This window comes from Fukomys damarensis, unplaced genomic scaffold (genome assembly GCF_012274545.1).
Source record: "Fukomys damarensis isolate Sample0158 unplaced genomic scaffold, DMR_v1.0_HiC HiC_scaffold_13, whole genome shotgun sequence".
NCBI classification, from domain to species: Eukaryota; Metazoa; Chordata; class Mammalia; order Rodentia; family Bathyergidae; genus Fukomys; species Fukomys damarensis.
Window position 1 is genome coordinate 24,827,034 of NW_022900925.1, and position 14,757 is coordinate 24,841,790.

Below are 14,757 nucleotides of genomic sequence, written 5' to 3' on the forward strand. Positions count from 1 at the left end.
CAGATTGCATTTTTTCCAGTTCATATAGAATATGGGCTCTTATTTTTCTACAAATGCTTGATAATTTATGAATATACTTGATGTGTATGATAAGCCTAAAATGAATGTGGGTCTTGTGTGGCTGTATGTATTTTTAAGGCAAATTAAGATAAAATTTGCCTCTAATGATGTGACCTACATTCTACTTTACTGAACTTTTTTCTCTCTTCTTGTATGCAGATTAGTGGTGAAGCACAGGAGCTCTTCTCTGTTCGACATGGCCCAATTCGAGCAGCTAGAATCTTACCTACTCCACAGTTTGGTGAGTAAAGCCCTGAAGAAAAAACAAATCATTGAGAGTTTCTTTTGTTGTCCTGGACTAGACAGTAAGAATGATAACTAAAGTCTGTTTTCCTCCAAGTGTCCATTCCCCTTCCCCTCCTCCCCGCAAGATAAACTCTTAGTTCTGTCAGTTGAGATGGAAATAGGTAATCTTAACCAATTCAATATGGCTATTCACTTTCTGCTGTGGTTTTGATTTATCTCCATCCTCTTTGATCTCAGTTTAGCCTCTGCTTTTGCTAGTTCTTTCTCCAAGCCCTCTTCTCTCTTGGTTTTCATGGCATCGTTCTTCCCAGATCCCTTCTTTGCTGACTGTGCCGCCTTTGTTATGCTTCTGGCTTGGCTTTCTTCTGTGGGTATTCCCCAAGTCTCTGTTCACATGCTTTGCCCTTCATCTCAGTGATACTTACTGACTTGGAGAGCTTGGTTTTCAGCATTATCTCCGTTGTAGGTGACTGCTGTCTGCGTCTTCAGCTGTGTCAGAAGTGGATTTGGGGCTGTTAGCCTTACAAATCTGCTTTAACAGTGAATACTTCTTAATGTTGTGTTTAAATAGTATGTATGCTTTACATTTATGTAGAAAAGTACAAATGTATGTTTATATTAAATCTGCTTTGCTATTTGGATATAAATAACTCCATACTTTGAACTTTGAAAAGGTTGTGTTTTCTCATTAACTTGCATGTTTTCACTCAGGAATATTTTGCATGTGCACCAAAAGTATAATCATATTAATCACATTTGAATACTTTGAAACCTTTTAAAAAAGATATTAAAATATTTTAATTATATTATATTTCAAAAGATTATTTTAATTTGGAAAACCATCTAAGGTTTACAAAAGTTCATTCTCTAAATTGGTGAAAATGATATTTACTAAAACTTTGGACAGTGTGATTGTACATAAGTAATTTTAGGGATTAATTTAGTGATTAAATCAGCTTAAATGAAATGAGAAGGGGGGGAGTAACAAGGCAACAGGATCCTGCAGTCTTGTGTTTCTCCCTTGCTATTCAATTATGTGACACATACAGATTTCAGCTCCATATCTGTCTGTCTCTCCCTCTTTGCCTTCTCTCCATCCTCCCAGGTATGCCCCTTTGCTTGAATTCTTTCTCCTCATTTGATTTCTGTTGTATTTTGTAATTTGGTAAAAAATTTTAACAACGAATGTTCTAGACCTTCTGATATAGTTTTTGCAATCATGAACTTTATTTTTGGAGGATTGGCGTCAAGAACTTTACTACTAAAGGACTCTGCTTTGTTTCCTGTGTGTGTAATTCACAAAGGCAGATTTTTACCTTTTTATGAATGTTCAACTTTTACTTGTGGCAAAAATGCTCCATGAAAGTATCAAACCATGAAAAGTTAATATTGCTAGTATAATTTTATGTAAAAGTCTCTTTAATTTACTTTGCTATTTATTAAAAGATTTCTCCATATAATATACTTATATAAAATTGTTTAAAGTATCATTTTACATGGGTAAATGTTGTTATGACTTAAAAATTAATTGTAGCTTTTATCATATTTGGTAAATTTTTTGATTTACTTTTATTAAATATAATAAATAAAACAGATCCCATAAAATTTGTAATAAAAAACAGTAATATCCCAGTGCTCTTTCTCCCATTGTGGTTTATTTCTTCTTTTTGGTGGAAGAGTTCTTTAATAGCTTCCTGGAAAAGCATGTGGGAGACCTTGCTTGTCTGAAGATGTCTTTATTCTTTAACTCTTGATGGATAATTTGGCCTGGATAGCAACTACTTGTTTCTAATAATTTTAGTTCAGAATTTAGAAGGCATTAGTTTAGAGTTATATGGGAGAATTGAAGCCATTTTGACATCTTTTTCTTTATATGTAGCTTGTTATTCTTTGTGGGAGCTCATAGAATGTTGCCTTTGTTCCTCAGGTTCTGAAATTTTGCAGTGTGGTGTCTTGATTTGTACTTTGTTCTGGCCCCCTTTAAAGTGGAAATGCAAGTTAAATGGTTTTGAAAAATTGTTTTCAGTTGATGTTGGGGAATTTTTCCCTTAGGTTTTCTCCCTTTCTGTAACACTTATTATTTGAGTTTTACACCTCTTGCACTAGTTAATTTAAAAAAGAAAACTCACTATTCTTTTGGGGAGATTGTCTCATTGTGACTCTCCTATTGAACAATCTTTTGGTGATCATGTTTTTCTGTATTCAGTTTCTCATTCCTAACTCCTTTTGCCTCCTTTGCACTCCTGCTCTTCTTCTCTCCCTTTATTCCTTGGTATGATTTACATATAAACATCGGTTAGCAATTAGAATCCAGTAAACATAAAATGAATTACTCATCATTTGAGTAAAATTTATTCCAGGAAAAACAAGGATGGTTAACATTTGAAAGTCAATGTAATTTACCATATTAGAATGAAGAAAACTCATACGATCATCTCAACAAAAGTAGAAAATAATCTTTGACAAAATTTCATAGCTATTTATAAAAAAGTTTTAGTAAACTAGAGCTAGAAAGAAATTTTCTGAATATGATAAAGATTATCCATTAAAAAAATCTATCATACATCCTACTCAGTGATGATATATGGAATGCGTCCTGCTGAGTGCAGGATGGCTTCTGTCACTATGGCTTTATTGCAGGTCCTAGCCATTTAAATAAGACAAGAAAAAGAAATAAAACATATAAATATTAAAATGTAAGATTGTCTTCATTCATTGGTTGTATGATGATGAATTTCTTTCTTTCTTTGTTTTGGTACCAGGGATCAAACTTGGGTACTTGAGCTTGTGAGGCAGGTGTTAGAACCACTGAGCTAAATCCCAGCCCTGTGATAATGAATTTAGAAAACGTAACAGCATCTATAAACTGTGAGCAATAATAAGTGAATGTAGCAGAATTGCTGCATGGTTCAGTACAAGGTACATACAAATTCAAATAAATCTATTGCTTTCATTCTGACCATAGAAGGAGTCTCTGCAGATGTGATTTCTGAAGTATTTATGGGCCAGATTTCTGGCACTCATCTCAAAATACTGGGCAACAATTTGGTTTATTTTCTTTTGATTATTTCAGTGTCGATTACTGCTTGAAAGTTGCTAGTATTTTCAGTTGTGCTTTACAAGGTATTCACAATGTAATACCTCACAATGTTAAGAAAAAAAAAGGTTGCGGGGGGCAAACAAAGGTACAGGAAAAAATACTACATTTAAAGAAACGTAATCTAGATTCCCCTTTCTTCCTGCTTTGGAATGCCTGTGGCAACAATTTTCTGTTGCCTGTTGTTTGATACACAGTCCACCTATGCAGGCAAATACAGTAGTTCCCTCCCTCCCACTCCCACTCTCTCTCTCTCACTCTCTCTCTTTTTCTCTCTCCTTCCCTCTTTCTCTCTGTCTTTATCTAATGATATGAATAACTATTTACTTTTCTTGAAACAGGCATGGACAGAACAAATTCAGAGTTTTGAGTTTATGATTCATAATTTGCTTTTTGGGGTGATAAATTCATAGCTGGTACACTTTTTGCATGCTGATGCCCAGCATTTTTAAAGGTAAAAGTACCCATTTCATTCTTTAGATGACTTAAATGTGGTTTGTACCATGTTCAGAGAAGTATTTTATTTTCTATGAAGTCAGGATTTATGACGAAGTTCTGTAGGAGTGCTTGCTATAACTTTTTTTGTTGTAACATTTTAATGACTGGTTAAATAAGTGCGAACCCTATAAAACACAAAGACACACACACACACACACACACACACTCACGTCTGGTCAGCCACAACAGCAGCAAACTTTCAAAAGTAGGCCAACTGACATTTGCTTACTGTCATCACCAGTGTATTGCAAAGACAAACAACACAGGCTTATTGACATTTTAAATAGCTAAACTACAAGATTTAGGGCTTCCTTAATGTTTTCTGCTCTAATTACTTCTCAGTTTACATCATATATTGAATATTTCTTTGATAACACCTAGTTTCATCATTCAGGCCTTCTAGTGACTAGATTTTAATATTTTGCCAAGTACAGTGACTTAGGTAAATTGTAACTTGGGCATATATGTTCTCTTCCTCTTGAGCTTTGTTGTTTTTGGTCAGAGGATATGTTTCTAGTGTCTGCTTTTGAGGTACTGCTTTTTGTGATGTTATGACATTGGGTCTGACAAGTCATGTATCTGAACCCTTTAATTAGGGACTTTTCCTCTGTGGGCTACAGAGACAGGAAGTATCCTGAACAGAAATGAGAGGAAGGAAGTTTCTAAATTATGTGAATTGTAATGCTTGATGATAGTTTTCAGATGAAATGCTCCATTAATTATATAATATACCTTGTTGCCACACTTCTGCAGGTTGAGTAGCATTATTCTCATTTACAAGTGAGGAGACTTGAAGCTCAGAGAGATTATGTGATTGGCATAGTCAGTCACACAGTTGTTAAGTGGTGGAGCTGAAATTTGTGTTGTGAATCTTACTTTACTTTGGCCTTACAGTTCCCCATGAATATGGTTTTTCCATTACTATAGGGAACATTTTTGCCAAACTCAGGTATTTCTAGCCTGAATCTCTCATAGCAGAAACCACACACGTGTGGATTTATTAGAATATGTAACAATTACTATTTTTAATCTTTTCTTTTTCATTTTGGACTTTGGTTACCTCAATGTCTTAATAGTGTTTGGAGACCTTGGTTGGTTGTTTAGTCTAAAGGTAAAGAAGAATGAAAATAGTTAATATGGGAACCAATATATAGAAAAACCATTTTTTACACTATGACATTTAAAATTTAAACTGTTGGGGTAAAGATAATAGATAAATTTGTTTGCTTTTAATTAAATCAACTTTAAAAAAATTCAGTCAATTTTTAACAGACATAACAATTCCTTTTTATGTGACTTGGAATAAACTAACGAAAGTACATAAGATATCTCAGATCAGATTTAGAAAAAAAGGTGTAACATGAAGCAACTAAATTACATGTGAGCTTAATGATTCTGACCCAAATCAACAGACTTGTAATGGAGATGCTGATTATTATCATTGTAGCTTAAATACTTTTACTGTAGAACCTTGGAGAAGAATATGAGTGTCTTAGTGAATGGAAAAGTTTGTGGTCTTGGAAGTATATGTTCACTTATGGTAATAGATTCTTAGATGTGAAAGTGAAAATTCAAAATTTATTAAGTAATACATAATTTAAAATAAGCAATTAAAAATCAGCTTTATTGAAAAATAATTTACATACAGTAAAATCCTGTGTTCTCTTTTTCTTTGTCTTTCCTTTCCTTCCTTCCTTACTCATTTCCTCCCTTCCATCCTGTCCATCTGTCTATCCCCTCCCTCTCTCCCTCCCTCTGTCTCTCTTTCTCTACGCCCCACTTTCTTATTTTCTTGGTATCGAATCCAGTGAGTTTCTCTGAGCTTCATTCCCAGCCCTTTTTATTTTTTTAATTTTGAGTCAGAGTCTCAGTAATAAGTCACTTCAGTTGCCCAGGCTTGGCTCACACTCCTTCTGCCTTAGCCCCCCAGAATACTGAGATTACAGGTGTACACAGTCACTCCCAGCTAAAATTCTCAAATTTTAAATATACTATTTGATGAGTTGACAGATCAACACAGTCGTGTAACCATTACCGTGATCAACATACAGAGCCTCTGCCTGGGGGTATAGCTCAGTGGTAAAGTACTGTACAGGCTTAGCATGCTTGAGGCCTGGGGTTTATCCCTAGCACCACAGTAAAATCAACAAAAAGAAAAAATCAGAGCCTCTACATTATACTGGAAAAAAAAAATCTGCTTGTCAACTTCCTATCTATCAGGTTGGTTACAGTGGTCAAGAGATTAAAAACAAGTGTTTGGAGGATGAGGATGAGGAAAAATTGGAAACCTCATACAAGGTCCAAGGGAATGTAAAACTAGTGTAGTCCCTTAAAAACCAGCTTAGCAGGTCTTTCAAATGTTAAATATTCTGTTCCTAGGTGTGAAAGTCAGAGAAATGAAAACATACGTCCATATAAAAACTCTCTTGTGTGAGGGTTTTTATAACAGCATTATACAATAGTAAAACAGTAGAAATATCCCGTGTCTATTAATTGATAAAATATGTTGGGTGTGGTGGCACACACCTGTAATCTCAGCACTTGGGAGGCTGAGGCAGAATTGCTGTGAGTTTGAGACCAGCTATGTCCAATGTCCACACAATAGAATATTACTTGACCATAAACAAAAACAAATGGTACAACATGATGAACCTTTAAAATGATGTGTTAAGTGAAAGAAGCCAGACCTAAAACACTATAATATTATTTATTCCTTTTATATGGGATATTTTGAATATACAGTTTCACAGAGACAGATTAATGGTTGCCTAGGGTTTGACGCTTGTGCCAATGTCCACACAATAGAATATTACTTGACCATAAACAAAAACAAATGGTACAACATGATGAACCTTTAAAATGATGTGTTAAGTGAAAGAAGCCAGACCTAAAACACTATAATATTATTTATTCCTTTTATATGGGATATTTTGAATATACAGTTTCACAGAGACAGATTAATGGTTGCCTAGGGTTTGACGCTTGTGCCAACAGTAAAGGCTTCTTGTGCCCTCACCTCCCTACATTCCTGGTTGTATTTATTTATGTCACTATTGTTTCTTTTTAGAATTAAAACTAAATGTGTATTTTACCTTTTTTTTTTGGCAGTAGAGAGAATAGAACTGAGTGCCTTCACACTGAGGTATACCCGCAGCCTTTAAAAAATTATTACCTGGGTGTGTTGGTGTATGCCTGTGATTCCAGCACTTAGGAGGCTGAGGCTGGAGGATTGCTGTGAGTTCGAGGCCAGCCTGGACTGTATAGTGAATTCAAGGTCAGCCTGAACTGCATAGCAAGACCTTGTCTCAAAAAAAATTATTTTTACTTTGAGACAGGATTTTGCTAAATTGCTGTGTTACAAAGTCTGGGCTCAAACTTGGAATTCTCCTGCTTCGGTCTTCCAGAGTTCTGGGATCACAAGTGTGTGCCACCATGCCTGGCTACAGCATTCTTTTATGCTTAGAATTTTAAAAACTTCCTGTCATGCCTTTGAGAGCAACCTCAGATTGCTTAAAAAAAAAAAAAAAACTGAGTAAGCAGTCCATTGCTTGGGATAAAATAATTCCTTTCATCAAGGAATAAACATTTGGGTTGTTTTTAGTTTTGCCTTTATGCATAAGTTGCCCTTAATACTAAGTGTATTTATTTCTCTTGGGTTGGAATTTAGAAGTGAGATAACAGAGTCTTGTAGGTGTGTGTTCAACTTTATAAGATATTGGTAGATTGGATTCCATTATCGGTCTAACATTTTAGACCATTTAACAACAGCAGTGTTTCATTTTCCCTAGTGAGCAATGATGTTCACCTTTTCTTATATTTATTTGCCGCATCTGTATATAGAAGGGCCTTTTGAAATCTTTCGCTCATGTTTAATGGAGTGTTCTGTTATATTGGATTGTAAGAGTTCTGAAGATGTGATGCTTAATCTTGACTGTCACCTTGATTGGCTTAAGGGATGTCTGGGCGATGAGTGAAGTACATTTTTGTTATCTGGGTGTGTCGTGAAGGTGTGACTGGAGAATATGTCTGGTTGCTGGCCCCTTCCCCTAGTTCTTCTGCTCTCTGTTCCTTCATTACCATGAGGTAGGTACCTTTCCTCCTACACTCTTTTGCTGTGTTATTTCTGGCTTAGAGCCAGCTGACCATGGACTGAAACCTCTGAAGCTTTGCACCAAAATAATCATATTCTCCTTTAAGTTGTGTGTGTGTTGCCTTATGTTGTATATATGTGGGAGATATTCTTCCCACAGTTAAAAGCTGACCAATAAAGTATAAATTCTAGAGGCAGGTTCTTTGCCAGACATATGTAAAATATGTACAAATATTTGGATCTTCCTATGGCCTCCTTTAACAGAGCTTTGAAGAGCAAAAATTTTTAATTTTGATGAGGTTCTATTTGAGGTTTTTATTTTCTTTTATAGTTTGTGTTTTTATTTTCACTTTTCCCCCCTTTTTTTTTTTTTTTTTTTTTTGGTTTTCTTGTGATTATTGTCTTGATCCATGGTTTATGTAGAAGGACATTATTTTGTTATCAATTTTTTTCTGGTACCTTTCTCTTATTAATTTCTAAACACAGTTTCTGTTGCCCCACATCTTCTCCAGGCATTTGTGGTCTGTGTTCTGGTGAGTGACCATTCTAATAGCTGTGCAGTGTATCTTGTTATTTTAATTTGCAGTGTCATGACATATGATGTGGGACATTTTATGTGATTGGATGTGGTCTGAGGAGGTCCCCCGAAAAGGAGATGGTGACCCCAACTCACTCACTGAGTAGGTTCTTGATTTATGTCATGAGAAAAACATTCTAGACTGAGTCATTGTGCGGTCTCATCAGATTTATTAGGGAGAGTTAGAAAGTAAGGGGGAGTAAAAAGCCACTCAAGCTTGAGTAGCTGGGGGAGACACTATGGTTCAGACTGGCTTGTTCAAAAAAGAAGCAGGCCAGGTTATATATCTTTTTTTTTTTTTGGTACCATGGATCAAACTCAGGACCTCATGTTTGCCAGGCAGGCGCTGTGATGCTGAGCTAAATCCCCAACCAGGTTATATGCTTTTGTTGGGGCGGGTGAGAGGCAACTTGATCATTAGGTCATTTCATCTTTTGGAAGTAGCTCTGGGTGAATTTCTTCTGGCTCAGGGGGCATTTGGTCTTCATGTGCTATTTTTCTTTAACATCCAAAGAGGTTTTTATTAGAAAACAAATTCTAATAAAATTAGGCCTAGTCTTCAACTCCTCTTCTGGAGGCCCCTGGGATGGATGGAGTGGAGCAGGGTAGACAGAAAGAAGGTAGAGGACACTGAAACAGAGCTGGCTGATTGCCCCTCCTCAGTCTCAAGCTGCTGCTCTCCTATTTTAAAAGGCTAGAAGGGTTCTTGCAAAGGCCCTTGAGAGAAGCCCTTTCCTTCTGGTCAAGAAGGACTATAACTCTGCCATGTTGCACTGTTGGGCCTAACCCGTCTCAGCTGACTCTCAGCGGAGGTTATCCAGGGTCACTCAGTGTGAGTGACAGTGTAGGAAAGCAGCCACAGCAGCACAGGGCCTAGAATGACAGCAAGCCAGATGGCAAAGCTGGCCAGGATGAGCTTCCGCGACCAGGCCTCCCAGTTACTGCCGCCTTGAATCAGCTTGTCTTATGTGGCTCTTTCGTCTTGGTGGTAAATGCAAGAGCCATGACTCCCAGGCAAATGCAGCCACAGGTAACGCTGGTATTGCCAAGCTGTGGAGGCTGAGCCAGCAGCAGGGAAGGGGAATGGCGAATGAGAAGCTGCTATGTTGCTCACCACAGTCTCCACTGCCTTCTCCTAGACGTCCATCACCTACCTGGCTACAGGTTTTGAGGAACTCTGAGTTTCCACTCCTGCCTTAGGTTTGATTTCGCTCAAGTGGAGATGCAGCTGAGCTGGGCTCTGAGCCAAGCCCAGTGGTGGGGCTGAGTGGCCAGCCATCATCTCTTCAGGTGCTATTGTTTCTGCTTGGGGCAGTCTCAGTCTTGTGGGGCCCTGCTGGAGTACAAGGGGCAAGCAGGGTTAGGACAGTGGAGGCTTCTGGGCTGAAAGCCTCTGTAAATTTCTTATCTTGGTGGCCTTAGTTATGATTGGGGATGAGATAGGCTACACATATTCAGGGCTAATCAACTTTGTTTTGTTAGCTATTAGATAGACCCTTTCTAAATGACTAATGTGCTTATATGTAGAACCACAAAGGTATTTGACTCAAAGTTTTATAAAATGAAGAATCACTGTTGTTTAACAAAACTGGCTTTTAAGTCCCCCCAACTACTTCAGAACAAAATACAAATCACGCTTTTATTGAGTAACAGATTAAGGGCCCAGGAGTTGGTCATCTGTTCCCGTGAGAGTCATTTTCATATGCTTATTTAACACTTATTCTTTAGGGAAGATACTGTCAGGTTTTTTGCCCATTTTAAAATCAGGTGGTTTTCTTATTGTTGAGTTTTAGAGTTGTTGGGTTAGGGGTATAGCTCAGGGTAGAGCCTATGCTTAACATGTACAAGGCTTCAATCTCCAGCACCACCCAAACAACCACAGAGAAGTTCTTTCTGTATTTTGAATTGTAGTCTTTTATCAGTTTTCTGCTTATGTCTTTTTCTAGTATGTAGCTTGTCTTCTTACGCTTTTTATTGTTTTGTTTACAGAGCAGATTTAAAAATTTCCCATTTACATGTAATTTTACTTTTTGGATGTTATATAATTCACTGGATGGTCTCTTTTATAGTCTTTTTGTATTCTCACTAATTTTTTTTTTCTTTTTTCGTATTTGGTTCCAGGAATTGAACTCGGGACCTTGTGCTTGCAAGGCTATTGGTGGCACCCTGCCCCTTTTTAAATCTTTTTATTTTGTTTTTTGTTTCATGTTTTCTGATATTTTCTTCTGACATGTCTAATGTTTTTAACCTATTTGGTGTTTTTCTCTGTGAGTGTGTGTGTGGTGTACTGGGGATCGAATCCAGGACCTCACACATACTACGTAGTCTACAGCACTGAGCTACACCTCCACCCTATGTATTTTTTAAATTTTGAAGCAAGGTCTTGCTAAGTGGCCCACATTGGTTTTGAATTTGTGATCCTCATGCCTCAGCCTCTCAAGTAGGTGATACTACATGGATGCCCCACCGTGCCAGGCTATTTTTAATCTCTGTACTTTTTTCATTTATCATTTGTGTATATGGAGAAATAATGCTCTCTTTCCATGGGTTTGTAACATGAGCACATTTGTGAATGAAAGGACTATGTTTATCATAATAATTTTAAGGCTGGGGATTTAGCTCAGTGGTACCACACCTGCCTTGCAAATATGAGGTCCTGAGTTTGATCCCTGGTGGGGGGGATTAATATTGTTACCTAATTTGATTCCCTTGATTGATTTTTATCTTTATTTTGAGTCCTGCTTCCCTGATTTGTATACCTTGAATATTTAGTGCCAGCTTTGTGTATGTTATGTTGCTCTGTGCTATTAATTTGTTTTCCTTTGAATATTTTTGAAGCCAGATGTGGTGTTCCACATCTATTATCCCAGTACTCTGATAGGATGAGGCAAGAGAATCACAAGTTAGGACCCAGCCTAGGCAATTTAACGACATAGGGAAACTTTGCTGAACATAAAAAAATATAAAAGGGCTGGGAATGTAACTCAATGTAAAGGCCCTGGGTTCAACCCCATACCTCAAAAAAAAAAAAAAAAAAAAAAAAAAAAAAAAAAAAGAACAAGTTTTTTTTTTGGATTTGTTCTGGGTCACAGTTAAAATTCTGGGCAATAATTTGGTTCTCTTAGCAGCTTTTTTTTTCTTTAATTCTTTGTTAGGTATGTCTTGAGTAGTTCTTGTAGAGGATGGGTCATCAGATATTTTCTTGAAATGCCACATAATAAATATTTAAGATACTGGGTCATGTAGTTTTTTTTTTTTTCCCCCCTATACCCTGAGGATTGAACTCAGGACCTTGTCCTTTCAAGGCAGGCACAGTGCCATTGAGCTAAATCCCTGGCCTGGTTATGTAGTATTTGTAGCCACTATTCATGCCTGCCTTTGTTGGGTAAAAGTAATCATAGTACTCAAATGAATGGATAGTTGCTTTCCTGGGCTCATGAATCACTGTCCTGGGTTGTCTTTTGTTTTAAGTCTGAAAACTACTTTTCAGACTTTTTACCTGTTTCATAAATTTTTCTGGCAGGAATGCAAATCTGCTCTTCATTACACCATTATGACTGGATGCAGACATTGAAATTCTTGATTTATTCATGTTTTTGGATTATTTGCCTTGAGATTGGTTAGGGAAACTGCTGGTACACAGTGAAAGCTCTGTGAGTTTTAGTAAGTTAAATAAATTTTAAATTGGATTTTATTTGTAGTATAGCTTCAGAAATGTAATGTATCTTTGGAGAAGTTAAAATGTCAGGCCCTGATAATATTATAAATTTGATAGGTTTGCATTATATATTTGTTTAGTTTTGTGGTTTTGTGAAAGGAACCCAGGGGTTTCTAGGCAAGAGCTCTACCAATGAACTAAATCTCCAGACTAGTTTTTCATTTTAAGAGTGCTGTGTGTGTATGCGTGTTTTCTGTAACCAGAATGATTGCATTGATGGAGTTAGTATCTGCTCTTGGTGTTTCTCTTCATAGTTTTGAGAGAGCCCTGTACTATGATTTCAGGTTAGTTTTGCCTAGTACTATGCTTTCTCAAATCTAAGTAATGTCTTTCTTTAACCTATCTTATATAAATGTCATGAAGACCAATGAAGTAAACTGCTACATCATTGTTATTAATATTATTCTGGAAATTTTCATTCAAAAAACTGCGCAGAGGTCAAGAAGGGAGCCACACGACCTCCACACCATTTGGCAGGAGGGAGGAAGTGGCTCCATTACTTATGGTGTCTCCCACATCACCGGTTTCCTCCCATTCTGTGCTCAAGAAAGCATTGCTACCACAGTCATAACACCATGGCTATTAACTTTCTTAAGTTCTTTATCCTCATTTATCTGAGTCACCACAAAAAGTCCACAAACTCCACAGTTTATTTTCATCCTCATCTTCTCTCCACATGGCAATCATTTTTTAAAAATTAATTTTATTGGTACAATATAATGACATACATTGTTGGAAATTTGTACCTTTACATAATCAGTCTTGGTTCTTATTTTTTCCCCATTCCCCTGCCTTCCTTCAATCCCTCCTTCCTCTGTCCCTATCTACAGGCAGTCATTTTTTAAACCTCCTTTCTCTGTTAATCTCTCCTACCCTCTGTACTACCCATTCCAAATCCTGAAACCTTTTGATTGTGTCTCCTTAGAAGATACTGTCGCCTGGGAAATCTCCCAATATCCTCAGTCTCTTTTGGAATGTTTTTTCTTTTCTCTCTCTTGAAGTATTTCTAGTTATTTCAGTTTTTGAAGATTACATGTTTATGTCATGGTTTTCTGCAGGACTCCTTTCACATATCTTCGTATGTTTATTTGAAATCTTCATGTCCTCTTTGGTGAGATTTCTTTTTATTTGTTTGTCAACAATTATTGAGTTCAGACAGTTTTTAAAAAGCCATATAAATACAAATCATTTGTTGAATATATTATTTCCAAATATTTTCATTCTGGGAGCTGAGGGGTATAGTTCAGTGGTAGAATGTGTGCTTGGCATGCTTTTAGCCCTAGTTTCAATCCTAGAAGCGTACACACACAAAAGAAAAAAATTTTTCTTTCTGTCTATGACTTGTCCTTTCATCCTCTGTTTTCTTGAAGTCTGGTTTATCTTTTTTCTTTTATCACTTATGCCTTTGGTGCTGTAGTTTAGAATTCAGTGAGCCCACAGCCCAATGCTAATACGTTTCTTGTATGGCGTTTCTAATTTTTTCTATATATCTCTGTCTTCATTCCTCAAATTCATTTCACTCCACTGAGCAGGTTATGTTTTTATTTGATATGATAGTCTGTTAGAATGGTTGTTATTTTATAGAATTCATTCATATGCTTATTTGTGTGGTGGAGCAAAACTTAAATAAAATTGCCTTTCATAATTAATCTTTATTTTCAAATATAAGTAGGGACAGGATTGTTTCCTCAGGAATAATTTATCAGGAAATAGACACATACATTAACATTGATATTTTTCTCTTTTTTGTTGCTTTTTGAGACAGGGTCTTGCCACGTAGTTAAGGTTGGCCTTGAACTCACCGTGTAGCCTAGGCTGGCATTCAGCTCACTGCGATCCTTTTACCTCAGACTCTCAAGTGCTGGCATTATAGGTGTACACTGCTGCACTCAGCTAACATTCATGCTTCTTTTTTTTTTTATTGAGGTTATTGGTACAATCTAGGTATACAGTACAATTACATTCATCATTGGTATTCTGTACCTTTACATAAGAGGTCTTGATTCTCATTTTTCCCCTTGTCCCTGCCCTCCCTTCACCCCCTCCTCCCCTCCCCATTTACAAACACTTTATTTCCATTTCTTCAGTTTCTCATATTTTTTTCCTCTCCCTTATTACCTCTCCCCCACCCTTCCCACTTTTCTTACACCTTTAGCCCTTTACTTCCTATTTCACATTATTAATTGTCTCATTATGATCCTGTGTACTATTATAGTTTTTCACACCAAAGAAACTATTCGGTATTTCAGTTAAATAAATCTCTGTATGAACATTAAAAATAGGGAATCCTAAAATAAACTAAAAAGAAAAGTAAAAGAGAAAAGGCAATGATGTAACATCAAAATAATCCTTAATTCTGGAGATGAAAATGGTCCCTGAACATATTTAAATTGCTTCTCGCTCTTATAGTCTTATCTTATTCTTTTTTCATTATTTAGAGAATACTTTATTAGTTTCTGTAATCAAACCCA

The 14,757-nt window shown here is 36.5% G+C and overlaps 1 protein-coding gene and 1 pseudogene across 9 annotated transcripts in view; one reads left to right on the top strand and one right to left on the bottom strand.

The window, feature by feature from the left end:
- The window catches only part of Bcas3 (BCAS3 microtubule associated cell migration factor), a 530,094-nt gene that overhangs the window by 41,124 nt on the left and 474,213 nt on the right, over window positions 1-14,757 (top strand). For all 9 annotated transcript variants that reach the window (XM_010626745.2, XM_010626749.2, XM_010626748.2 and 6 more), the window contains exon 6: window positions 220-301. In XM_010626745.2, the coding sequence (XP_010625047.1) occupies window positions 220-301 (82 nt within the window). The remainder of the gene's footprint in view (window positions 1-219; window positions 302-14,757) is intronic.
- On the bottom strand, window positions 9,299-9,715 carry LOC109118141 (annotated as a pseudogene).